This window comes from Mytilus trossulus, chromosome 2 (assembly GCF_036588685.1).
Source record: "Mytilus trossulus isolate FHL-02 chromosome 2, PNRI_Mtr1.1.1.hap1, whole genome shotgun sequence".
Taxonomy (NCBI): Eukaryota; Metazoa; Mollusca; class Bivalvia; order Mytilida; family Mytilidae; genus Mytilus; species Mytilus trossulus.
Genome location: NC_086374.1, coordinates 17,459,538 through 17,483,630, shown reverse-complemented (window position 1 = coordinate 17,483,630; position 24,093 = coordinate 17,459,538). Strand labels below are relative to the sequence as shown.

Here is a 24,093-nt window from a genome sequence, read left to right as displayed (position 1 = left end):
AAATATCTCAGACCATCAATACCTGAAAATCCTCAGACAATCAATACCTGAAATACCTCAGACAATCAATACCTGAAAATCCTTAGACAATCAATACCTGAAAATCCTTAGACAATCAATACCTGAAAATCCTCAGACAATCAATACCTGAAAATCCTCAGACAATCAATACCTGAAAATCCTCAGACAATCAATACCTGAAAATCCTCAGACAATCAATACCTGAAAATCCTCAGACAATCAATACCTGAAAATCCTCAGACAATCAATACCTGAAAATCCTCAGACAATCAATACCTGAAAATCCTTAGACAATCAATACCTGAAATTCCTCAAACAATTGACACCTGAAATTCCTCAGACAATCAATACCTGAAAATCCTCAGACAATCAATACCTGAAATTCCTCATACAATCAATACCTGAAAATCCTTAGGCAATCAATACCTGAAATATCTCAGACAATCAATACCTGAAAATCCTCAAACAATCAATACCTGAAATCCTCAGACAATCAATACCTGAAAATCCTCAGACAATCAATACCTGAAAATCCTCAGACAATCAATACCTGAAAATCCTCAGACAATCAATACCTGAAAATCCTCAGACAATCAATACCTGAAAATCCTCAGACAATCAATACCTGAAAATCCTCAGACAATCAATACCTGAAAATCCTTAGACAATCAATACCTGAAATTCCTCAAACAATTGACACTTGAAATTCCTCAGACAATCAATACCTGAAATTCCTCAGACAATCAATACCTGAAATTCCTCAGACAATCAATACCTGAAAATCCTCAGACAATCAATACCTGAAATTCCTTAGGCAATCAATACCTGAAAATCCTCAGACAATCAATACCTGAAAATCCTCAGACAATCAATACCTGAAAATCCTTAGACAATCAATACCTGAAAATCCTCAGACAATCAATACCTGAAAATCCTCAGACAATCAATACCTGAAATCCTTAGACAATCAATACCTGAAATTCCTCAGACAATCAAACATATTTGTCAGTTCTTGAGGATAGTATATCTGCTTTGGGTTAAAAAAAAAAGTCGAAATAGTAATGTAAAAATTCAATCTAAATAACCATTGTCCCATGAACTGGCCATTCCCTCAGTCTGCTGATTTCATTAATTTGTGTATGAACATGTAGTTTACTGTTTTTTCCATTTAAACACTATTATTTGTACAGAATATTAAAGAAACTATTACTTACCATAGCTGTGAGCCTGTGATAAAGCCTATTTGTGCTGATGTGATGTAAAACAATCACCAATCAATTCATCAATCAATTACTTTAACCATTATTACATTTCAGATAAAATGATTCAATGTAGATCTATACAAGTTATTTCTCTGTACAGAAAACTACTTAGGAAGGGAAGATCACTTCAGTTTACAGACAAAGATTACTATTTCCAACGAATCCGTTCAGAGTTTGAGAAAAATAAAACCTTAGAAAGGAAAGAAGATATTCAGAGATGTATTGAGGTACTTTATAAGTGTAAATCATATTCATTTGGCATCCAACCTTTCATATTGATATTCTTTCTCAGTAAATTTTTTCGTCTTTCAAAAAACCTATGGTAGTTCATAAATCAGTTCTGTTTGTGATTGTACAGATACATGTATTTACATTGTTCTCATAATAGCATGCTTGCTGAAGTAAAATTGTGAATGGTCATTACTGCAATCCAATACCACTGGTCAAACCAAAATCCCGAATAGTGGTATTTGTCTCTTTTTAGCAAATTGCACAACACAAAGATAGGTCTATTGAATAGACCTTTCTTTGTGTTGTGCAATTTGCTAAAAAATAGTATTCATAATTTTGGTTTGGTGATCATGAACTGTCTTTCTGGAGACTGTTACCAAATGTTAACAAGAACATTTAAAAATCAGGCTCAGCTATGTTGATCTACCATCTAAAACAAAGCAGAGTCCTTAACAACATGTTCATATCCTGATTTGCTTGTAATATTTGCCATTGGAACAATCTATCCCTGTTTTGGTAAGCAGCTATTTGTCTAATGTGTCTCTTTTGGAGCTTAGTAAAAATAGTTTCATACAGTTGTAGGTCAACCTTTTTAGAATCCAGAACTAAAAGACCTGAGATGTTTAAATATTTCTTTCTAAAATTTAAAGGCCTTAGTGCATTAAACAGGAAATTGTAATACTCTACACTAAATGTATTTTTGTATTTCAGAAAGGAGAAGTTTTTCTTGAAAGAAATGCATTAGTTTAAAAAGACAAATTTAACTTAACAAGACATCAAAATGCATAATCCAGACCTCCACGCTGACTTAATATTGGCAATTCAAAGTGGAGATAACTCTGTTGTGAAATCTGTATTGGATATTGGATGTGATCAAGTAGCTCTTGATTCTGCTTTGTGCTGGGCAAGCCGTTATGGGAACATTGAAATTGTTCAGAGTTTATTACTGAATGGCGCTAACCCAAACGCACAAGTCTGGGGAGGATTCACCCCACTTTTATGGGCGGCTATGTTTTCACCCAATGTTAATGTGTTATCTGTGTTGATAGAAGCAGGCAGCAAGGTTAATTGTTTTTCAAATAAACGTCGACAAACACCACTGCATGCTGCTGCTATCAGGGGAGATAACTCCATGACCTCAATGCTTTTGGAATCTGGTGCCAATGTGGATGCTCAAGATTACATGTACAAGACACCTCTTCTTCACGCTGTGTTGAAAAACATTCCATCTTGTGTAAAAATACTTCTGCACCATAACTGTAATGTTAACATGAGTGGATGGTTTAACGGAACAAGTGTGTCACCACTAATACAGTCATTAATTCAGAACCAGTTGGAAACCACCAAAATGCTTATTCTAGCTGGTGCAAAGTTCAACAAAGAAGCTATATACCAAACATACACTATCAATCAGTATTACCATACAGCTGAAAGCTTTCACTTTGATGTAAGACCAGTTTTTCTTCAGCAACAATGTAGAATCTGTATTCGTAGTTTATTGAAACCTAAATTTCTTGAAAAATTGAATCAAATGCCTTTGCCAACATTAATAAAAGAATTTCTGAGCCTAGATGAATTGAAATATATTTGATTGCATGTTAATTGTTTTTTATTTGAACTTATAATTTTTGTTTGACATTGATTGATTTATATTATGAAAAGATTAAAAGTTAGAGTGGGGTGCTCATTTTCGCCACATCTTTCCATGTTTTCTACCGTTTATGTTCAGGTCTATATGTTTTTGAAGTATACTGATATTTCTATATGAAGATAACTTCAAATGCAAAACATTCCTAAGCTTGAAAATATGTTTGTTTGAAAATAATCATCTGTAAAGTTAGATTAAAGGTTGCTTGAAATTTCCTGAAGTTTTGTCAATTGGGGGCACATATTCGCCGTTTTTACATATCTATTTAAAACCAAATAACTGCAGCTTTATATGATATTTATCAAATGAATTTCATTATAGATGAACAGCAGACATTTCAAAGGTGTAAAAAACAGAAAATTAGGCCAATCAGTCAAAATATAACTAGGAAAAAAATCTTTGAAAATCCTGTTTTCCTTCAGGAAATTGACCGAAAATTGTTGTCCGTTTTTCGATCTTTTGCAGTAAGTGCCGTTATTTTGTTTTAAGTTTAAAAAATAATCATATTTGTTATAAAATGATAATTTATCGGCATATTTCTTCCATTTCAGACATCCTTTGAAGTGTTTACACCTCAAAATCACAAAACGGCGAAATTGTGTCCACGGCGAATATGGGTCCCCCACTCTAAATAGAAAGTTATCAATAGATATATATATAAATATATTCATTTGTTTTGTTTTGACTACCTGTTATTATACCAATTTACATGTACATGTAGAACTCATTTTGATGTGTATTTATACATAATTATATGTACTTATGTATATGTATATATATTATATACGAATCTGCTTTTTGAGGTCATCAAATCTCTTTGAATTTTTTGTTCAACTGAAAATTTGGAATCTATTATAATTGGGTGGTACTATTTGCTCATGAAAAAGAAATAATGGGATGGTACTGAAATCTATTAATGCGATACACTATTATGAAGCTAGAAACAAATGATAGAAATTTGAATACATATGAGATAATAGCTCGCATTTTTAGAAAACCAAAAGTATTACTAGGTTTACAATACTAGTTTTCATGATACATTATGAAATGCATATGTAGAAAGATTCACAGTACACCTTTTATAAAATTTTAAAACCCATCTTATTTAGCATGTTTTACCAAGTTTTACCTTTATATAAAAAGGAAGTTTTTGAATATATACAACATACATTTGTATTTGAGGTTTATCTTACAATTTTAAAGATATAATTGGCTTTATCAAACACAAAGACATGGTAGCCTGCTAGTGTAACTTCTGATACAATATTTTTGCTTTTCAACATGTTTCAACAGTAAATGGGCTATAAGATATCAACAAATTTGCTAACAGCTTTGGCTCATAGAAATAATAAGTGAAGTTAAAAAAACATACACTTTATTTTATTCTTTAAACACTACTGAATGGATTCTTTCAAACTAAGTAAACATATATATAGGTAGCACACAAAAATGGTGAAAAACTTTCTCAAATATGTCTTAACATCTTCAACTTGCCAAATTAAATTCCATATATTTAAAAACATTTAAAAATGTTGTTGACCAAAGGTGTATGCACATTTTTATAAAATCTTTTACATAGCCCATTTATAACTGTATCTTGTCTCAGATACTGGTAACAGTGCATTTAGCATTTAGAGGAATTTTAACTCATTTTTCATTCAAATGCATTTTTGTTTTGTTATATATTATGAATTAATTAATATTCTTTATTTGAGAAATAATTATTTTAACCAAGTTTTAATTTTAGTGTGATTTTGGTGAGTCTCCACTATCATGACTATTTTAAAATAATATGTTACTATAAATACAATATAGTTAATTTAGTTATGTGATATACCATTATGTGTTGGTTTTGTTATTTTTGTTTGATTAAAAGACATTTCCATTTTGTTTTATTTTATATATTTTTTTTTTTTCATCAGATCAAAGAAAAACTTCTTTGCTTAAATGCAAATTTATTTTTTGCACCAATTAATTGACATTAAAGTTTCATAGTTGCATAAATATACTTTTCAAACAATGGACAACTTTTTTAATAGATTTATACTCTATTGATCTGTTTTCCACATGCCAGTATCTACCTGCTTAGCTGTTAAATTTTTTTAATCTCATAGCATTGTGTCACTTATGCCTGACCCAGCCATTATTATTTTTACCTTGACTTGTCAACAATACACCAAACCTAACAAGTAAAGTCATCTTTCTGTTTTCTGTTAGAATAATGAAAAACAGCAGAATTCAAAATGTATACTTCTTGGCACAATATTATGGCCTTTTAAACTCTTGGCTGAGCTCATTTGATAATTGCAGCTGATATTTATAGCATCAATATGCAGAAAACCTAATGATCATATATAAGTATGCATTTCCCCAGTTGATACACTTTTCTATGTCGTTTTTTATTAGGATTTCTGTTAAGAGATATAGCGTTACAGCTTACAAGGAATATACTGATGCAAAGGTTATTAGTGGTGAAGTAACTGAAGTTGATGTTATCTAGAAGAAAGTTGAACAATAGCTAGCATGACTTGGTAGGCTGTTGCAGCCTGTATATACGAAAGAAAATGTGGTATGATTGCCAATGAGACACTAGAGACTAAATGACACAAAAATTAACAACTATAGGTCACCATACAGCTTTGAACAATGAGCAAAGCCTATACCCAGGTATAAAAGGAACAGAAATCACAAATGTAAAACAATTCACATTAGAAAACTAATGGCTTAATTTATGTAAAAAAAAAATTAAAAAAAATGTAAAAGAGCAACAAATCAAAACCACTGAATTACAGGCTTCTGTCTAGATCTTGGAATAGGCACATCACAGAAGAGTGAAGACTACATATATCTGGCAACAAGACACACAAAACAACCACAGTATGATTTATGACAACCACTGATAATTTAAAAGGGAGATGTTGAGTGTTAAAATAAGACCATGAATAGATATGGACCATAATCACAACATGCAATAAATTGAGGTTACATGTATACTGGATCACAACTGATCATTTCTCTTCACTAACGTCAAGGAAACTTTCAGGAAACATGAATGACCTACACAACAGATATAAAAATTGCATACTCACTAGAATTTGACATTATCATGCTGCAGACCAAATAATAAACCAATCCCTTAACCTTAATAGACATGATTGAAGCAAATAAAACTTGAAAGAAATTTTCCTTGTACAATGAGTGTTGTAAACTTTCTAACTATCAGCAAACAGGAATTGGATGCACCGCATCTGTAAAATATGTTTAATCACTACAACTGGCAGTAATCCTTCAGAACATTAGTCAATTGGGACAAAAGGCAAACTAGATCTTTAATCACTACAGACTAATTTACAAAAATTAAGCATAGATTGTCATATAATAGCTGTATATTCAACTTGACCTCAGACAAGCTTATGTATTAAATATTGTTTTGTATTTTCATTATATTTAAGATTAATATGACAGGACACGGTTTAAAACAAGTAAAACACCAGAAATAACAGATCATTTATTTGCATAATAGAAATAAAACTGCTAGGTCTTCTCTGTTAGCTTGTCAATGTTTGTATTTTTCCATTTAAGTTGCATTATTTCTCTGGGAACACCTGTAACAATAAAGAAATATCAGTACCTTACATCAAATCCAATGACCATTTATTATTACACTTTGAAAAAATATTTGTATTTGATAATATAGAAGTTGTAGTTCAAAGATTAAACTAGAAACAAATATAATGACAATTCTTAAAAACAAAACAAAAATTTCAAAACTGGAAAAGCTAACTCCATAAGGCATTAAGCTTGGATTATTTCATGTAGATAAAATGAAAGGGCAAATCTGCTACATACTCAGCCATGTAGCACATCCAGAAATTGTTATAAGGGGGAGGGGGATGGGGGGGGGGGGGGACACTTACTGCCTAAAGGGGGGGGGGGCTCCAGTCATGCTTAGAGATTCCATTTTTAATGGACTAAATTTTTCCAACAAAAAGGGTGGGCTGCCCCCTAAATCAGCCTTTATAGTACAAAATGTAGTATTGAATTTCTACATATCTGTAGTTTCAATTTGAAAGAAACAACATAAATTTCTGGGAAAAAAATAAACTTTTCTTTAAGTCTCTGTATTAACCAAATTGTGTCTAATTACCTGCTTCTATAGTTTTACATATCTTGCAGGAAAACTGCCCCTTCTTATTTGTAAAATCTTCAAATAGTCCTGTACCTCCTCCTACACCGAAGTAATTAGACTTTGCTGCTAAATATCTGATTACTATGTCAAGGTATTCTTTTTACATTTTTGAACTCTAAAATGAGACAGTGCTTTCGAGGTAGATATACTTCCTTCTATGTATAATCTAAAAGTAAAACTTTGTTTTATTAAACTTAGATTATGTGTTATATCATAGAAATCCACATCAAAATATCGTGTATTGCTGGTAATTTTTATATTTCCAGATTCTTCCTATTGTTAGTTATTTCCATATTGTCAAAACCCATTAAATAATTCTGACTATCATATTTTTTTTTTAGATAAAGTCAAAAACAACAAAAATATCCTTTATGGGCAATACCCTACCCTTGCTTTTTGGGCATGGTGAGCTAATAAGAAGATACTAAATTGAATTATTGCATAGGTTTGAAAACAATTTTCTCCTGTAAGAGTCTTATAATATGTTTCTACTGTCAGGCAAAGGATACATAGTTCCATGTTTATCAAGTTGGCTTGTGAATACATCATGTAGTTTCTGGTAATTATCTGGATTATAGATGGTTTCTGCAGTTAGTATGATATCATACCTGAAAATAAAGAAAGTTAATAAATTAACTGATTAACAACTTTATTTGGCTCTTTATCTTTTTGAATTGAGCATCACTGATGAGTCTTTTGTAGATGAATTGAGCGTCTGGCGCAAATAAAAAATTTCAATCCTGGTATATATGACGAGTTTACTATTAAATGTAAATAAATCAACCTATTTCGTGGCCATAATTCAGCAGTAATTTTATAAACAGAGGATGATGTTAATCATAATATGGATTAGATTCCTGTAATTCTTATGTTCATAATTTACTATTGAAAATGATTCATATTACCGGTAATATCTATAATAATGTTACTGAATTTTTACTTGTCCTGAGCAACATTGGTGGGACAAGTGGAATAGGCACTGCATTAATTTTATTTGGGTTGATATTACTCAACATGCTCAATCATCAGTTCAATGCTTTATTCAAATATTTTCATCTTTAGGAAAAAGTATGCATTGTCCTTCTTCAACCTATTCTTAGTTTTAATTTAATTTTTTATTGAAGTTCTGCAGATATGAATTAGGAGAAGACCAATACAAAAAAGCCTCTAAAAAAACGCAAATCTCAACATTTTAAAAACATTTTATAAAATTAACATTATATCTGATCTGAAACTCTATACCATATTATAACATTATATTTTGTGAGTTTTCAGAGTCTGATTTAAGGTTTAATAAATTCCTCTGACTGAGGATAACATATATTCATTTAATAAAATAGCCATTATTTTAACCAAGCAATTTACCTTCGCTCATTATCTATTTTGTCTGAAAATTGTGACCAATCCCCAGAGAAATATCTACATGTACATTTAACATCATCATCCATATTAAGCTGTGTAACATTTGGTATTGTGTATTCTTTTAAAACTTCTTCATTCTGAAATTATAAATTGACCACAATAAAAGCTTAAACAAAGTAAAAGAAATTATGAAACATATTCTACACGTTACTACTTTATATATTTTTTGTGAATGTAATGAACCAGAGACATCTGTATATATGTCTCTGAATGAATATTCTGATGTTCCCACTGGTATCATCCATATTCTTATAAACGAATGAAGTATCCCCATAGGATACAGATGCCCTGGTTGTTAATAGACAATAACGTCTGCAATTTTTCAATTGACAAAGTGACATAACTCAAAAACTGCCTAAGGATTGCTGAAACTATCATTTATTCCAGTTATAAAGGGACATAACTCAAGAAAGATGAAAGTGACAACACACAAATTCAAACTTGATCTGTCATGTCTGTGTATGGTGGTAATATCATTGGGTATAAGTTTCATAGCATTCAGTTAAGGCAAACTAAAGTTAAAGAAGCAAAACTTATTTTAAAGCATAAGGATGTACAGCAAAACTTAATGCCCCCTCCACCACTGTGTGGCATAATAAAAGTGTTTCCATCTAATAGCTTATGAGCTTTTCTGACCAAAACCATCTGTTTTTCAGGATATTTTATTTATGTAAAATGTTAATATCAACAGTATGACCACCTATAGTAAATATAATATAATGAATCAAACACAGCAAAATGTAAAAACAGGATTTGGTGAAATAAATAAATGAAAAATGTTGAAATGTCAACTATAATGCAGGAGGGTTTTTTCAAAATAAGGAGGGCTATTCATGAAAATGATAGATATAATGATTTTTTTCTAGAAAACATTTTGAAATTACTTGGTTTACTTACATAATCTTGGAAATGTACCACTTTAGCACCACATACCATTGCACATATCCCTGGAATACCTGCTCCAGATCCTAACTACAATAGATAACAGAGGATAACAACATGAAGCAAAAAACCTTACCACTAATACCATATAGCAGGTTATTTTCGTTGGATGTAAATTTTCACGGTTAAGACAATTTAATAGTGCACATGCATGATAAAGGAGAGTTGTCTCATTGGCACACATACCACATCTTCTTACATTTAGTCATACTCTCTAACATTACCTCTAGAACCATTTTATCTGTGAAATCTACTTCCTCGGCTACATATGTAGCAAGATCTATTCCACATTCCCACACAGTCAGTCCACCTACAATTTAAAATTACTGATACTAGTTAATTCAGAAATCATTGTGTGTATTTATAATGGCGATTTTATAATTTTAGACTACAATGCGATTTTAAATTTGAGAAAACCAGAAATATCATATTTGAATCATATAAAAAATTATCAAATGGAGTTTTAATTATTGCGGTACATGTATAACCCTGTCCCATTTTTTGCAATATTAATAAAAACCTTGCAAAAATTTCTGAATTTATAGTAGATAAATATCTTAACTACTACACATTTAGATACACCTTATCGCTATTTAGTCCATTCTGGGAAAAATAGTCATTTAGACAACTTCATGTTAGGGTCAATGGTTAAGCAGAACAAAGGTCGTCAGTAATTAGCAGAGGGAGGAAAGAATTTAAAAAGCGATCACTAGGAAACTTTGATAGATTATGATCCACTTTTTCAAAACTCAAATTATAGAAAAAAAAAATTTTTTTAAGTATTTACGGTGGTTTAAACAGGTCTCATTGAAAAGTATCATGCATGTGGCATTGTTTAAACAGGGTCCAAGATAGCTTCAACTGGATGAAATAGTTGTGTAATTTTAGGACTAACAGAGAATGGATTATTGGAATAATTAGCAATTATGTGTATTATATTGGATATCATCCCAAAAGAAATTAATTTTAGGCATTTCCATATTTCTGCAAAGATGGTTAGTTCAACATTTATCAACATTGCTTAAATTGTGGATTGTTGGAAAATTCTATTTTAAGGAAAAATCATGTAATGTTTAGTTCCAACTGATAGAGTGATTTTAAGAGACTATTTGTAAGCATAGTGTACAAAATGTATGTGGTTAGAAAATTTGAATGAGGAAAACTTATTTTAAAGTGCAAAAACGAAAATTTGCAATTTTCCAAGTTATAAAGGGGCATTACTTTAGTTTCGTAAGTGACTCACTGCCCAAATTCAAACTATTGCTGCAAGTTTATTTTTGGTTCTTAGAATTGTTTATGAGTTCATAAAATTTGCACTTAATGTTCATGTTGCCTATGACAGGAGCATAATTTCACAGCTAAACTAGGTAAAGCCAATCCTTACTATTTGTGACTCCAATATTAATTAACAAAATGATTAATGAATAATGCAATGCATACGCTGTGAGTTTCAACAGACGTGAAATAAACCTAGAATTCAAGTCAAGATGAGGTTGTAAGGCTATTATTTAACAGAATCAATAATTGTACCTTCATATACATTTGGAACTAAGTCAGAATGACAACTGGTTGCTTTGACAACAGATGATGAGTCATCTTTATCTTTCTTCAGAATCTCCTCGATTGCTCCTGCATCATAGCAAGACACTGTAATACTATCTGTCAGCTGATACGTGTTCACTTCTAAATCAAAGGGATAGTCAGTCTGTAACATAAATAATAGTGGCTAGAACTGAATGCTTCTTGTTATAATTTTCTTTGGGTGTAAAACGTTGACCAAAGCACATTTTCTATTCCACGCTTCATATCAAAAATGTATGCTTGATCAAGACTTTTACAATACTTTCTTTTATTAATCTTAAAGGGCAATGCAAACAATGTACGTCATAGAAATTATTTTTTTATTTATGCAGGGATATAAACATGATGACCATATGCTATATTTTCATAAAACAAAAGAACTCAATGAAGAAAGGTGTAACACCACTAATTCAGGCCCGGTCAGAAAGCACATGCCATAAAGTAGTACATAATTAACTCAAAATAGTTCCTACGCATGAGTGTAACTTTCAAAATATGTAGGATGTTTAGGTATTTTTGGCATTAAATGAAAGCTGAAGGACTGGTGATCATTGTAGAACACTTATGAATTTATAAATTTAAATATTAATAAAACTGCACCAAATTTTAAAAAGGGGGTACATTTTGTCTGTTTGTCAGATCTGAAGTACCTGTTTTGGTACTTCCGAAGTTCCAGGAACCAGTTCTTTCTTATGTGCCTTTAAAGGTATGTTGATTTTTTCAGTATAAAACACCACAAAGTGTAGCTTTGATATGCAATGATTGTCACTTTATTTGAACTTAAAATGAAAAAGGTGTGCCTGCTTGAAATGAAGGAATTTAACATAGAAAGCAATGGGACCATGAATTAGTGGTGTATTTCCAGAACAGATCTTCTTTGTAATGAAATAGTAAAAACAAAATGTACCTTGCAGTCTTCAACTGTTATTTCTTTAAATTCAGTCACAACTTGCTCAAATTTCTTTTTCTTGCTTACAGGAGCTGTGAAAAAATGGATATAAAGGATTTTTTAATGTTTATAATTAATTATATACAGTACATATAGACAATAGACAATATTTATAGAATTTGGTGGTCAATAGTATTATTCATCATACATGTACCAGCATTTTGTCAACCTGAGTAAAAATGATACAACTAAATGGTATACAAATTATTATTTTTTTCTAGATTAATGTCCAGTCGCAAATATGTCATGAACATATAATGAAAACAATAGCTGGTAAATTCTGTAGGTTGACTTATCATAGCAGTCTTATTACTTTTGGAGTGTCAAGTGCCAAATTACTTTTGGACTGTCAAGAACTCGTTGGAAGTACTTGATAAATTGCATGCTTATATTGGTGATTTTGAATCTGTTCAAAGTTTTGATTTTTCTACCCTGTATACCACATTGCCTCACATTCTCATTAAGAAAAACTCACACACCTAATTGGGCATTCAAGAGGGGGGATAGGACCTTTATCGGGACTCCGGGATCGGGTCTTTTTAAATTCGGGATTTCGGGATTGACCCTTCCGTGATCCAGGAATCCTTTTTTTCGGATTTCGGGACGTTGGGATTTACTTTATTTAAATTCGGGACCTCAGGATTTCGTTTTTTTAAAGTCCAGGATTTTGGGATCAGGACCCCTCCTATCCCCCCTCTTTCAAAAAATCAGAATGTGAATATACCTGTTCAAACTCTTTTTATAGGTCATTTTTTAGTAGCAATAAACTATGTTAATTGGACATGCTTTGATACTATATATGCCCTTGAATATTTACTAGATGACATTTTTGTTCGCTTTGGGGATTCTGTATATCGTCAGATAATCGGAATCCAATGGGGACTAACTGTGCACTACTTATTGCGGACCTGTTTTTGTAATGTTATGAGTTACAATTTTTGACAAAAATAAGCAAAGACCCATCGAAACAACATCTGATAAACAAATTTAATAATACTTTTAGATATTTGGATAATATTTTGGCTCTCAATAATAACGACTTTAGTATGTATATTAATGAAATTTATCCTGTTGAACTTACTTTAAATAAAGCTTATACTAACAATGACCACTGCCCTTTCCTCGATCTTGATATCTATATCACTAACGGAAAGCTGAATACTAAAATTTATGATAAAAGGGATGATTTTTCATTTCCTATCATTAATTATCCGTTTTTAGATGGTGACGTTCCCTTGTCACCATCTTCATGATCTTACAGTGTTTATATATCTCAACTTGTACGATTCACTCCTGTATGTAACAATGCTTAAGATTTTAACGAGAGAAATTTATGTATTACTGAAAAATTATTACACCAGGGCTTTCGATATCACAAACTAGTCAAAACATTTACTAAATTTTATCATCGGTATAAAGACATCATTCGTAAATATAGCTCAACATGCAGACTTCTTATACGTTCAGGTATTTCGCATCCAATTTTTTATGGAAATATTCTTAGCACAAAGGTGTCAGTATTCACCTCAGAAACTTACAAAACCTTTAAATAGACTTATTAAGAGGGGAGATAATTACGATACTGTTGTCAAGTCATTAAAGATTGCTTATTTTGGTGTTAATATTAATTCACTTATAGGGTCTTTGCATCGGAACTAAACACATTTATTCTAAAAACAGTTGTTGGCATGACACGGGTTATGTTCTTTTCATATACATGTATGTTATGATGGTATGATACTAAACCCCTAACGGGAAGGATTGTGCCTGATGTTCATATGATGAAATCATAATCTTTCAGTCAGTTTAATTGAAGTCTGGAGCTGGCATGTCAGTTAACTGCTAGTAGTCTGTTGTTATTTATGTATTATTGTCATTTTGTTTATTTTCTTTGGTTACATCTTCTGACATCAGACTTGGACTTCTCTTGAACTGAATTTTAATGTGTGTATTGTTATGCGTTTACTTTTCTACATTGGTTAGAGGTATAGGGGGAGGGTTGAGATCTCACAAACATGTTTAATACCGCCGCATTTTTGCGCCTGTCCCAAGTCAGGAGCCTCTGGCCTTTGTTAGTCTTGTATTATTTTAATTTTAGTTTCTTGTGTATTATTTGGAAATTAGTTACGGCGTTCATTATCACTGACTAAACTAGTATATATTTGTTTAGGGGCCAGCTGAAGGACGCCTCTGGGTGCGGAAATTTCTCGCTACATTGAAGACCTGTTGGTGACCTTCTCACTTCTGCTGTTGTTATTTTATTTGGTCGGGTTTTTGTCTCTTTGACACATTCCCCATTTCCATTCTCAATTTTATTATTCTAAAATGCAAATTTTTAACTGTCAAAAAGTTTTTAAACCCGTAGAAACTTGAATTTGTTCCCAGAATGATATTTATTATTAAAGTTAGTTGGGGAATTATTTTGTTTTAATTTGGACTTCTGCAACAAATTTCAGGTCTGGTTGAAACAGATAAATTATCAACGTTGGTAACTATTGCTTTTAGATACCTTCCAATAGTATGTCGTCTGTATCATGATCATTATCTTCTGAGTCTTTTGGAAAGTTAAAACAAAATGCCATTCGAAATCAGTGTTTACAATTTTCAAAATGTAAACACAGCCATGTGCTTCCGGCGTTTTCTAAAAAATAAAACTGTTCAATGTTCAAACACGAACAAATTCCGGAAAGACGGAAACTATGTCAAATTCCGTTAATTATAATAAAACTATTAAATAATCAATAATTTTGTTCAATCCATTTCCATAACTGTTGCTAACGATAACTCAAAAACAATCTTAAATCGTTAACCTACCTTTGTTCAATCTTACACTGCAAGTGAGATGTACTGTACTACTCACAGACACTTGTCTCAGAAAAAAACACTTTCGGCTCAGATATACCTTAACCAGAGACATATAATTGTATTATATGTCTCTGCCTTAACTAACAATATAATATATGTGTTATATTTAAAGTGGGGTAAAAAATTCTGAGACAAGTGCCTGTGGTACACTGCAACGTTTTGAACCTTGATCAATAGCTCAATAAGATACAACCTGAGACTACTATAACACATATAGTAGTCTCAGATACAACAGAGGCGGATACTTAAAGAGCATGGGAAAATTTAACAATTGCCATGATGATGGAAATTTTATGAAGTTGAATATTTTTGATGGTTTTTTTTTCGTTGATTTCCATAGGCAATTTTGAGTCCCGACTTTCCGACTGCTGAATAAGTTAAACTACTTTATTCTGGTCCATGCATTTGTCAATCCACCAAAATCACTTCGCTGTCAGCAATGAATAACTTCGTTACCATGAGCGACTGACACACGATACATCTTAAGATTTTTGTGAACTACATACAAATGTAGTTTGTCGTTCATCTTACAGTTCGAGACTAGAGAAAAAACACGCAAAACTCCATGCACAAGCAGTCAATAAACTCATTATAAACATCAATGTTAAAACTATGTTCGTCGGACACACGTTTTCCTATCAAAGACTCATCAGTACCGAATGAATCGAAAAAGTGTAAAGGCTATAAGGACAAATAACGAAGTTGACGAATTTCGAAGAACCAAAAGTTCGAAGGTTTTTGTTAAATACTACTAAGGTATTAAATATATTCCTGAATCAGAAAAGCCTTAGGCTTAATATATATATCAAAAATTTCAAACGGTTTTGTGAATAGCTAATTTATAATTATGACCATATCAAGGATCATAAATACAATTGTGCCTGTACTGACTACTGGGCTGGTGATACCCAAGGGGGGAAATCTCCACTATCAAACTTGCTATCGATCCAGTGGTTGTTAATAAACTCATCATAGATAATAGACCAAAATGATATATCCTTCCCAATTATGTGGTTAAAAATTTGATCACAATCTAAATTCAGACAGTATTAAGTTTGGATATTGTGCCCAAACTTGCACTAACTATTCAGGGTTTGACCTCTGAAGTCGTATCATGCTGCGCTTGGCGAAGCATTTTATTTATTATTATGTTTAACCTAGCATTTTTATAAAACTTTGGTTTCATTGTGGCTAGTCTGTAAAAAGACGCCAACTAGATGGCAAAAAGACACTGATAGCTATAGGTAAGTCTGATCATAACATTTTATAGTTTTAATGTTTGTTCACCTGTTAACAATGATTAGGTGGATATGGTTCATGTTTTAAAAAGAGGGACACTCGGCAAATGTTATTAATTAGTGCTTGAAACACTTGCTAGAAACTGAATGTCTTTACCACAACTTTGTATGTTTTAAATTGGATACTTATACGTACACATAAAAAATACATGTCTTTTTCAAGACTTTCGACCCATGTTTGGCATGTTTGTAATATCATAGAGACACAGGCACTTGTCTCAGAAAAAAAAAATCCTATATATTTAAGGGAAGATTAAGGCAAAAAAAAAATATCCTATATATTTAAGGGATGATTAAGGCCAAAAATATATCCTATACATTTAAGGGAAGATTAAGGCATTTTATTTACTCTTGAACCATTTTTTTTCCCAGAAGCCAAATAAAAAAAGTAAAAAATTTCTAAACCGTGGTAATCGTGCTAGGTACAATGTCACGGTGATGCTAGGTGGTTTTATAACACCTTTTTAAACATCTGTGCTGCCTGCTGATGGGTCCTGAGTGTATAGTTATAATCAATCACTTATACATATTATTTTTTTAATCAATTTGTCCGTCATTCAATCCTTTTCATATCTTCGTTACTTAAAACCATAATATAAATTCATAGAAACAATTTCCACATTTTAAAAAAAGGCACCTCATGTGATCCTATTCTAATTGTAATGTTTTGCTGCTTTCCAAAATCAAATTATTTTTTATATTATTTTTATATCGTATTAATTTCACAATCCTTCCAATCTTCCGCTTCTTTTCGGAAACCTCGGATCTTAATTTTAAAAATGTTAACGTATTCACATGGAAGTTATTTCAAAGTTAAAATATTGAAATGAAATCCTCCAATTGAAAGCTGCACATACACAAATTGATTTACAGCAATGAACATAATTATATACAAGATGCACTCATACTACGTTGGTTAACATGTAGATTTGTTTCCGTGTAATATTTAAAAAATCAATGCCTAGCTAAATAAAATCTATGAATTTCAGAAAGATCGGCACGCCATGACACGCTTGAACATTGAACATTAAAACTCAATATTAAATACACTGCTGATTTCAGTGTTTGGTACAGGTTGGCTGTCACTTTAACAACAGTTCAACATAGAATCCTAAGGGAAACGAGAGAACTTGTTTTGTCAGAAAACACTGTCAACCATGCACCATACTATCCACACTGATCTGTGTCCACACTTGTATAGTTAGACATAAAAATAATGGGAAATGCGGTATGATTACCAATGAGACAACTATCCACTAAAGTTCAAATGAAGTAGATCTAGGCAATTGTGAGTTACCATACGACCTTCAACAATGAAAAACAAAAACCTATACCGTATAATCATTTTTTTTTAATAATTCTATTTACTTATAAAACATATCTCTTTACTATATGCAAACATATCTACATACACACATAATCTACAAATGTGTTACCCAAAATATAAACTCCGCAAACATGAAGTTTTCAATTTTAAATATCTTCTCAGTGATGCCGTGAATGTGAATATGCATTTACAATGTGTAAAATTGAATAGAGCATTTTCAATGTAAGATGCGGTTTGCTTTGATGCCATTTTATGTATGTTAATATAAAATTGAGAATGAAAATGGGGAATAAATCAAAGAGACAAAAACCCGAGGCGACCATAGAGCAGGCAACAGCCGAAGGCCACCAGTGGGTCTTCAATGCAACGAGAAACTCCAGCACCCGGAGGAGTCCTTCAGTTTGCTCCTAAACAAATTTGTTACTAGTTCAGTGATAATGGAAAATGTTATTGTTGATTCATGCGAGTCTTTGAATGCTTTTTTTGCGTGTGTGAATTGTTTGGTATTTTCTCTATGTAGTAATTACAAATAATGCCATACATTTTTCAATCAAATATGGGGTCAAATTATGTTGTTTTTTTTTTTTTTTTTTTTTTTTTTTTTTTTTTTTTGAGTTTTTTTTTTTTTTTTTAATTTTTATTATTTTCAAGATTTACAACAAATACAACACATCAAACATACATACAGTAATATTAGCGATAAATTTGAATATATATTTATTTATGACAATAATATGTCAAATTATGTTGATAATGCTAGTGAAGACTCGATTTTAAAGAAAACAATGATGTTCAAAAGGGGGGACAGTAATCCCTGGTGGGTAAATAGCAACCATTCACTCACTATGCATTAGTCTCAATTACATTTATTTTGAGAAAAAAATGTTAAATACTGTAATTGCTTTATCAATGTTACAAAAATTGTCAAAATCCAGTAATTTTCGGATTAAAGTTAACTTGTGTTTTATAGAACATGTTTTTCAAATGGGAATGATGAAATATGTTTTTTAGTCGAAACATGTTGTTGATTGCTCAGCAGCGGCGAATCCAGCCATTTTAAAAAGGGGTCCCATCCAAGGATACAGGGGGGGGGTTCCAACCACATGTCCCCATTCAAATGCATTGATCGTATAATAAAGGGATTTCAACCCCGAACCCTCCCCCTCCCCCTTTTGGATCCGCCAATGCACAGCCACTGGAACTGACTATTGTTGTAATTTGCATACTGGGTGCGAAGTAAGTCAATGTTTTTGCAAAGGAGCTTGATTTCATATTTCTATTTTTTCAATTTGACTTTGTTCAGACATTTCCGTTTAAAGGTAATTTCATCCTGTAAAGATATTATTCGTTCGATGAACTGTTGATTTTTTAAAATTAGAATCATTTTCATAACTGCGTGGCGTGGCAACCGCAATACTTTTTTGGGTAATAATACTGAATCATTTACCATTACAGCAGAATGCATTAGTGCGTAAGTAAAGGTAGAATCTTTGGTTGGCTTGATTGTTAGCTGAACCGTGAAGGTAAGGTAAACTATACTACCATCCGTTCGGATTAGTCTAGTCCTACAGACAGAAAGAATGGTTATCTGACGGACTAGTCTACTTTTAACTTATTTTTTTATTTTTTTTAAGCGTCACTGATGAGTCTTTTGTAGACAAAACGTTAAAGGGGTATTGTTTACCTAACCAATTAATGACTTCACGGTTCAGCTAGCAAGCAATCAAGCTTACCAAATATATTACCTTTATCTACACACTCAATGCAACCTGCTGCAACTTGTTTTTCATCGGCTATCATTGACAGCGATTTTACGCTAAATCAGCCAGTCAGAGGCCTTCAACTGGGTTAACTGGACCCCTGCTGTTGTTTCAATCTTATCTACACAAAGTAGTTTGTGTCGAAGTATCAATCAGCGGGTGGCCAGTTAATCAACTGGGATTCATATAGTTAAATAGAATAAAAGAGTAAAATACATGCAGGTACACGAAAAGAAAAAAAAAGAACATTTGAATCAACACACAAAGTTAAGTCCTCTACTAGTTATTCGTATCATTTGATTTGGCGTTTAGGACATAATCATTTGGCGACCACACAGTTTAAATGTATATGACACGTGCGATATAACAAGTGGGTGTTACAGACCATTGTTTACCTAGGCGTATTGCATTTCCGCTAATTTTTCAAAGTCCCAATACTACATTTCCGCAAATTTAAAATATACGTTTCCGCAATTAGTATTTATTACTTTTCCGCAAATTTACCTGGTAAAGATGGTAAATAATAAAGATTTGAATGTACTACATATATGATAAATTATTTATTTTTAATTTTTGATAAAGAAAATGATCTGATCTCAGTAAAGCAACAATTTACTAGATATAACTACTGACTCGGGTAAGGATGAGTTAAACTTCATTGAGAAATCTTTGGTTTGGCTTACTTGCCAACTGACATGATTGAGGAATGCTTTGTTGAATTAATTGCCGATGCTCCATCTGACGATAAATGCATGAGGTCTGCTGATTATATATTGGAATTTTATATAGATGGCAATTGAGATTTCCACCAACCATTTGGGAATCACCCCTGATCCCAAGGAAAAGAGAACCACTAATGGTGTCGAGTCTTTTCGTGTCTACCTGGACGAGCAGTTTTACGCTAGCCATCCTACCATATTTGATTTTGTCGATGTGTTATTGAAACTGAAGACAACATCTACATAAAGATGAGAACTCTAACTGTAAAAGCACCCGTTTGGAAATATGAAAAGGAGAAGATGGACTTCCTTTCTGAACAAAATACAAAATTTGTAAACGGTGAATGTGCTACTATGGACTTTGTACGACGTGTTGGCTACAAATATTCTGCCAGAACTGACTTATGAACTTATATCAAGATATTTTTGAACATACGTTTTCATACATTTTAATGATGTATTTTACTTACATGTTATAATGATCTTTAACTTAATACATATTTATTTTGTATTATAGCTTTGCTTTCGATCAATAGGTTTTCCTTAATTATTTGCGGAAAAGTAAAAAATTATTTTTTCCGGAATAGTTACTTTTTTTCCGGAAAAGTAAGATATTTATTTGCGGAAACGTAAACTTTTTTTTCCGGAAACGTCATCTTTTTTTCGCGGAAAAGTAATGCCAATTTGCAGAAACGTAAAACGCCGGTTTACCTAATCTGATTGGTATTGGTATTGTCCACGCTGTTATGAAAATGATTATAAAATATAAAATCATTGCTATAAGAGCATGTATTTTCTTGATTTAAACAAATCAAAATGATATTGTGTTTATCTTTTCTGAACTCATAACGGTGACATACGTTGCTTTAGTTTTTATACAGTTTAATACCCAAAGTAACGAGCCCGTTATTCAGTGGTTGACGTTGGTTGCATTTTGTCATATTTGTTTTTCGATTACCGTTTTGTCAAAAAATAGGTTGTTGGTTTTTTTCTTTTAAATTGTTTCACATGCATTTTTTCATGTTGTATCTTTAATAGCCGACTTAACTATACTGAGTTTGATCTTTGCTAAAGGCCTCACGGTCATCCGATTGATTTGGACTCTGCTTTTGAATAGATGTCTCATTGCCAATTATACCACTTTTCTCATTCAATATTGTGAGCACCCAACCCTTCAATAACATACGATAGGTATAAAAACACATCTTACTACATTGTTTAATTGATAAAATCAATTGGAAAAGCTTGACTCGTCAGATCGGCCTTAAACACACACACACACACCGGAATAACAAGAAAAATAACACCAGGTACCTTTCTAGGAAAACTTGCAGTTACTAGCATCTACTTCAAATTTGACTAAACAGCTGCACCATGAGCGCATGATACGCCCGTTATCTTGTGGGTAAGTTTTATGCAACAATCATAAATAGTTTCTGAGAAAGTTTTAAGCAATAACCATATATTGTTTTTGAGATACAGCAGAACATATGACCACCCCCATCTTTTTTTTAACAAAAAATCTAAATATCACTAAAACCAAATTTTGAATCAAAACCAAAAAGTATACAGATCTTTAGACTAATATAACAAAGAAATGTGTAAAGTTTTAAGCAATAATGATAAATCATTTTTGAGATACGGCTCGACATGTAAAAAACACCTTCCCCCTTTTTTTTTTACAAAATACTCAATAACTCAAAAATGAAATTTTGAATCATCACCAAAAAGTATACAGATCTTAAGATTAATATAACTAAGAAGTGTGTAAAGTTTAAAGCAATACTCATAAATCGTTTTTGAGATACGGCGCGACATGTGAAAAAAACACCCCATAGTTTAATTACACAGTCCCGTAACTAAAAAATAAAACTTATTTTCACAAAACGTATACCGATCGTTTGACCATAAGAACAAATATGTTACGTTTCATGAAAATTGGATAAGTCGGTCGACCCATCATCGTTCTCTAATTACCGTGCGACATGTTTACGCTGGACATACAGACGGACGGCGGACATTTGTATACCATATTATTTACGTACGTCCCTTCAAAATTTTGACAGGCGTATAAAAAATTGTTTCTGTATATTTTACTTCAGAAGATCCCTCCTCAAACTGAAATATCAATATCTAGAAAAGATCAATTATTGTTGTTCATTTTAGATCTATACTTTTCTATTTTCTCAATAATAGAATAAGAGAGTTTTTGATTTTTTTAAAGCAAAGCGCGATCTGAATAAAATATAGATAGTAATCTATTTTCGTTATCTTAATCGACGAGTAAGCGAATTCCGATAGATCCGAATTTTGATGAGATTAAGCCAAACCATTGTACTAATGGTAAATGTTGTCAAATTTGAATATTCAATAGAATTTAGACAGACCTTTGAACAGTTCGACCAATAAGTTATGATATCTACACATGAGTACTATTAAAGGGGTGCAGTTAATGCCCATTGGATTACCCAACGTATAAAGGTGTGGCAAAGAGACATCTTTTGATTAACACCTTTAATCGTCACAGAAGGTTATTCCTGAAACACTTACATGATTATTATTTTGTATTTTTACCAATACTAGCAGTGATAGTTTCTTCTTTTTCCTGATCTAAATTTGTACTTCTACGTTACAAATGAAAAATAAATAAATCAACAACGAGATATTTTTTTATTGTCAGTTCACTTTGCCTGTGATGAATCGAGCTTTGGAAGTTAATATCCCAACCTTTGAATATGACAACTGGATTTTGTCGCTATACATCATTTTAAAACATTTACTAAATTCTTTCACAGTTTGAAAGAGTTGACAATTTTGCTGCACAAGCAAAATCGTGGATGTATTTCGCGTTTTTTTTCTTCAGGGAAGTTATGCGATTAAATAGGGCTTTATAGGAATTAAATTACCACTTTTTTTTGTATTTGCCCAAACTTATTGTGAAGTTACTGAATCTGATGAAAGTCTGTTTAATGGAAAAACATTTATTTTTTTGCGGATAATATTTTAAAAAAATGCACATAGCTCAAAGCTTTTTGTCAGTAGTCTTTATTTTTCCGTTGTACTACTATATATTTGAATTTCACAAATCCATTCATTTGAAAGTTGATTAATGATATCACAGGAGGGAAATTTTATTGTTATCAATAAGCAAATACGAGTATTGGGTTGGTAATCTCACCTTAACTAGCTGTTCTTGGCGAAGGACTTAATGCTGTTTGCCCTTGTACAGTTAACAATTTTAGTATGATTTTTTCTCTCTGTGTAAATGTCTTATATGATAGAACGCTCACATCTTTCCATCGTTGGAGTGGACATCATTCATACTTTATCTTATAATTTGCAGATTATAAAGTTTTAGATTAGAGCAATCATAATAACTTGACATTCCTTATCGCCAATATGGTTTCTTATTTTAACTTATATAAGTAACATTTATACAAACATAAAATCTGTTCCAGTGAATTTTAAAGCAATTGTGTCAATGATTTGAATATCTGCATCCCATAAACAAAAACAGCGTTAAATACTTACATATCTTGTCACGCTGATAGGTGGCGAAGTTGAATCTGCTAATTTCCATACCATAAGCAGTGAAGATTTTGACTACTGAATAACGCGAGCCGAACGAACAAAACAATAGCATTTAAGCCCTGTTACGAATGGCTCGTGTAATCCAGATAGTCTTCCTTTTCATAATTATCACGTGTACACTACTGGCATCCTTTTTTTTCAGAAAATAATACGTTACTTAACTTTGGAAAAAGAACAATTTAACTGTTGAGTATTGAAATTCTATGAAACCAAGTAAAAAAGAATTTTAATGACATAAACTATACACTGCAAGATTTCTTAAAGGAAAAAATACAAACTTTTTTCAAA

At 31.9% G+C, this 24,093-nt stretch overlaps 2 protein-coding genes across 2 annotated transcripts; one reads left to right on the top strand and one right to left on the bottom strand.

Moving 5' to 3' along the window:
• Positions 1-1,337: 1,337 nt before the first annotated feature.
• LOC134706633 (ankyrin repeat and SOCS box protein 13-like) lies at positions 1,338-5,057 on the top strand. The gene is made up of 2 exons (XM_063565739.1): positions 1,338-1,510; positions 2,226-5,057. Exon 2 carries the CDS (start codon positions 2,296-2,298, stop codon positions 3,103-3,105), a length of 810 nt encoding a protein of 269 aa, XP_063421809.1. The 5' UTR covers positions 1,338-1,510; positions 2,226-2,295; the 3' UTR covers positions 3,106-5,057.
• A 1,598-nt stretch (positions 5,058-6,655) lies between these two features.
• LOC134704948 (histidine protein methyltransferase 1 homolog) lies at positions 6,656-14,889 on the bottom strand. Its single transcript, XM_063563733.1, has 9 exons — positions 14,755-14,889; positions 12,204-12,277; positions 11,246-11,420; positions 9,940-10,025; positions 9,671-9,745; positions 8,717-8,850; positions 7,861-7,959; positions 7,310-7,425; positions 6,656-6,767 (listed from the first exon to the last, which is right to left on the bottom strand). The coding sequence occupies exons 1-9, from the start codon at positions 14,825-14,827 to the stop codon at positions 6,697-6,699; spliced, it is 903 nt and encodes a 300-aa protein (XP_063419803.1). The 5' UTR covers positions 14,828-14,889; the 3' UTR covers positions 6,656-6,696.
• Positions 14,890-24,093: the final 9,204 nt, after the last annotated feature.

Bases quoted from the DNA above. Each gene is read 5' to 3' on its own strand.
- LOC134704948 (XM_063563733.1), bottom strand. From the start codon at position 14,827: ATGGCATTTTGTTTTAACTTTCCAAAAGACTCAGAAGATAATGATCAT. The intron at 9,746-9,939 runs GTAATGTTAGAG...TATCTATTGTAG, and splicing joins CAGATAAAATGGTTCTAGAG to TTAGGATCTGGAGCAGGTAT. The intron at 7,426-7,860 runs GTATCCTTTGCC...CATAGTAATCAG, and splicing joins CTTGATAAACATGGAACTAT to ATATTTAGCAGCAAAGTCTA.
- LOC134706633 (XM_063565739.1), top strand. From the start codon at position 2,296: ATGCATAATCCAGACCTCCACGCTGACTTAATATTGGCAATTCAAAGT.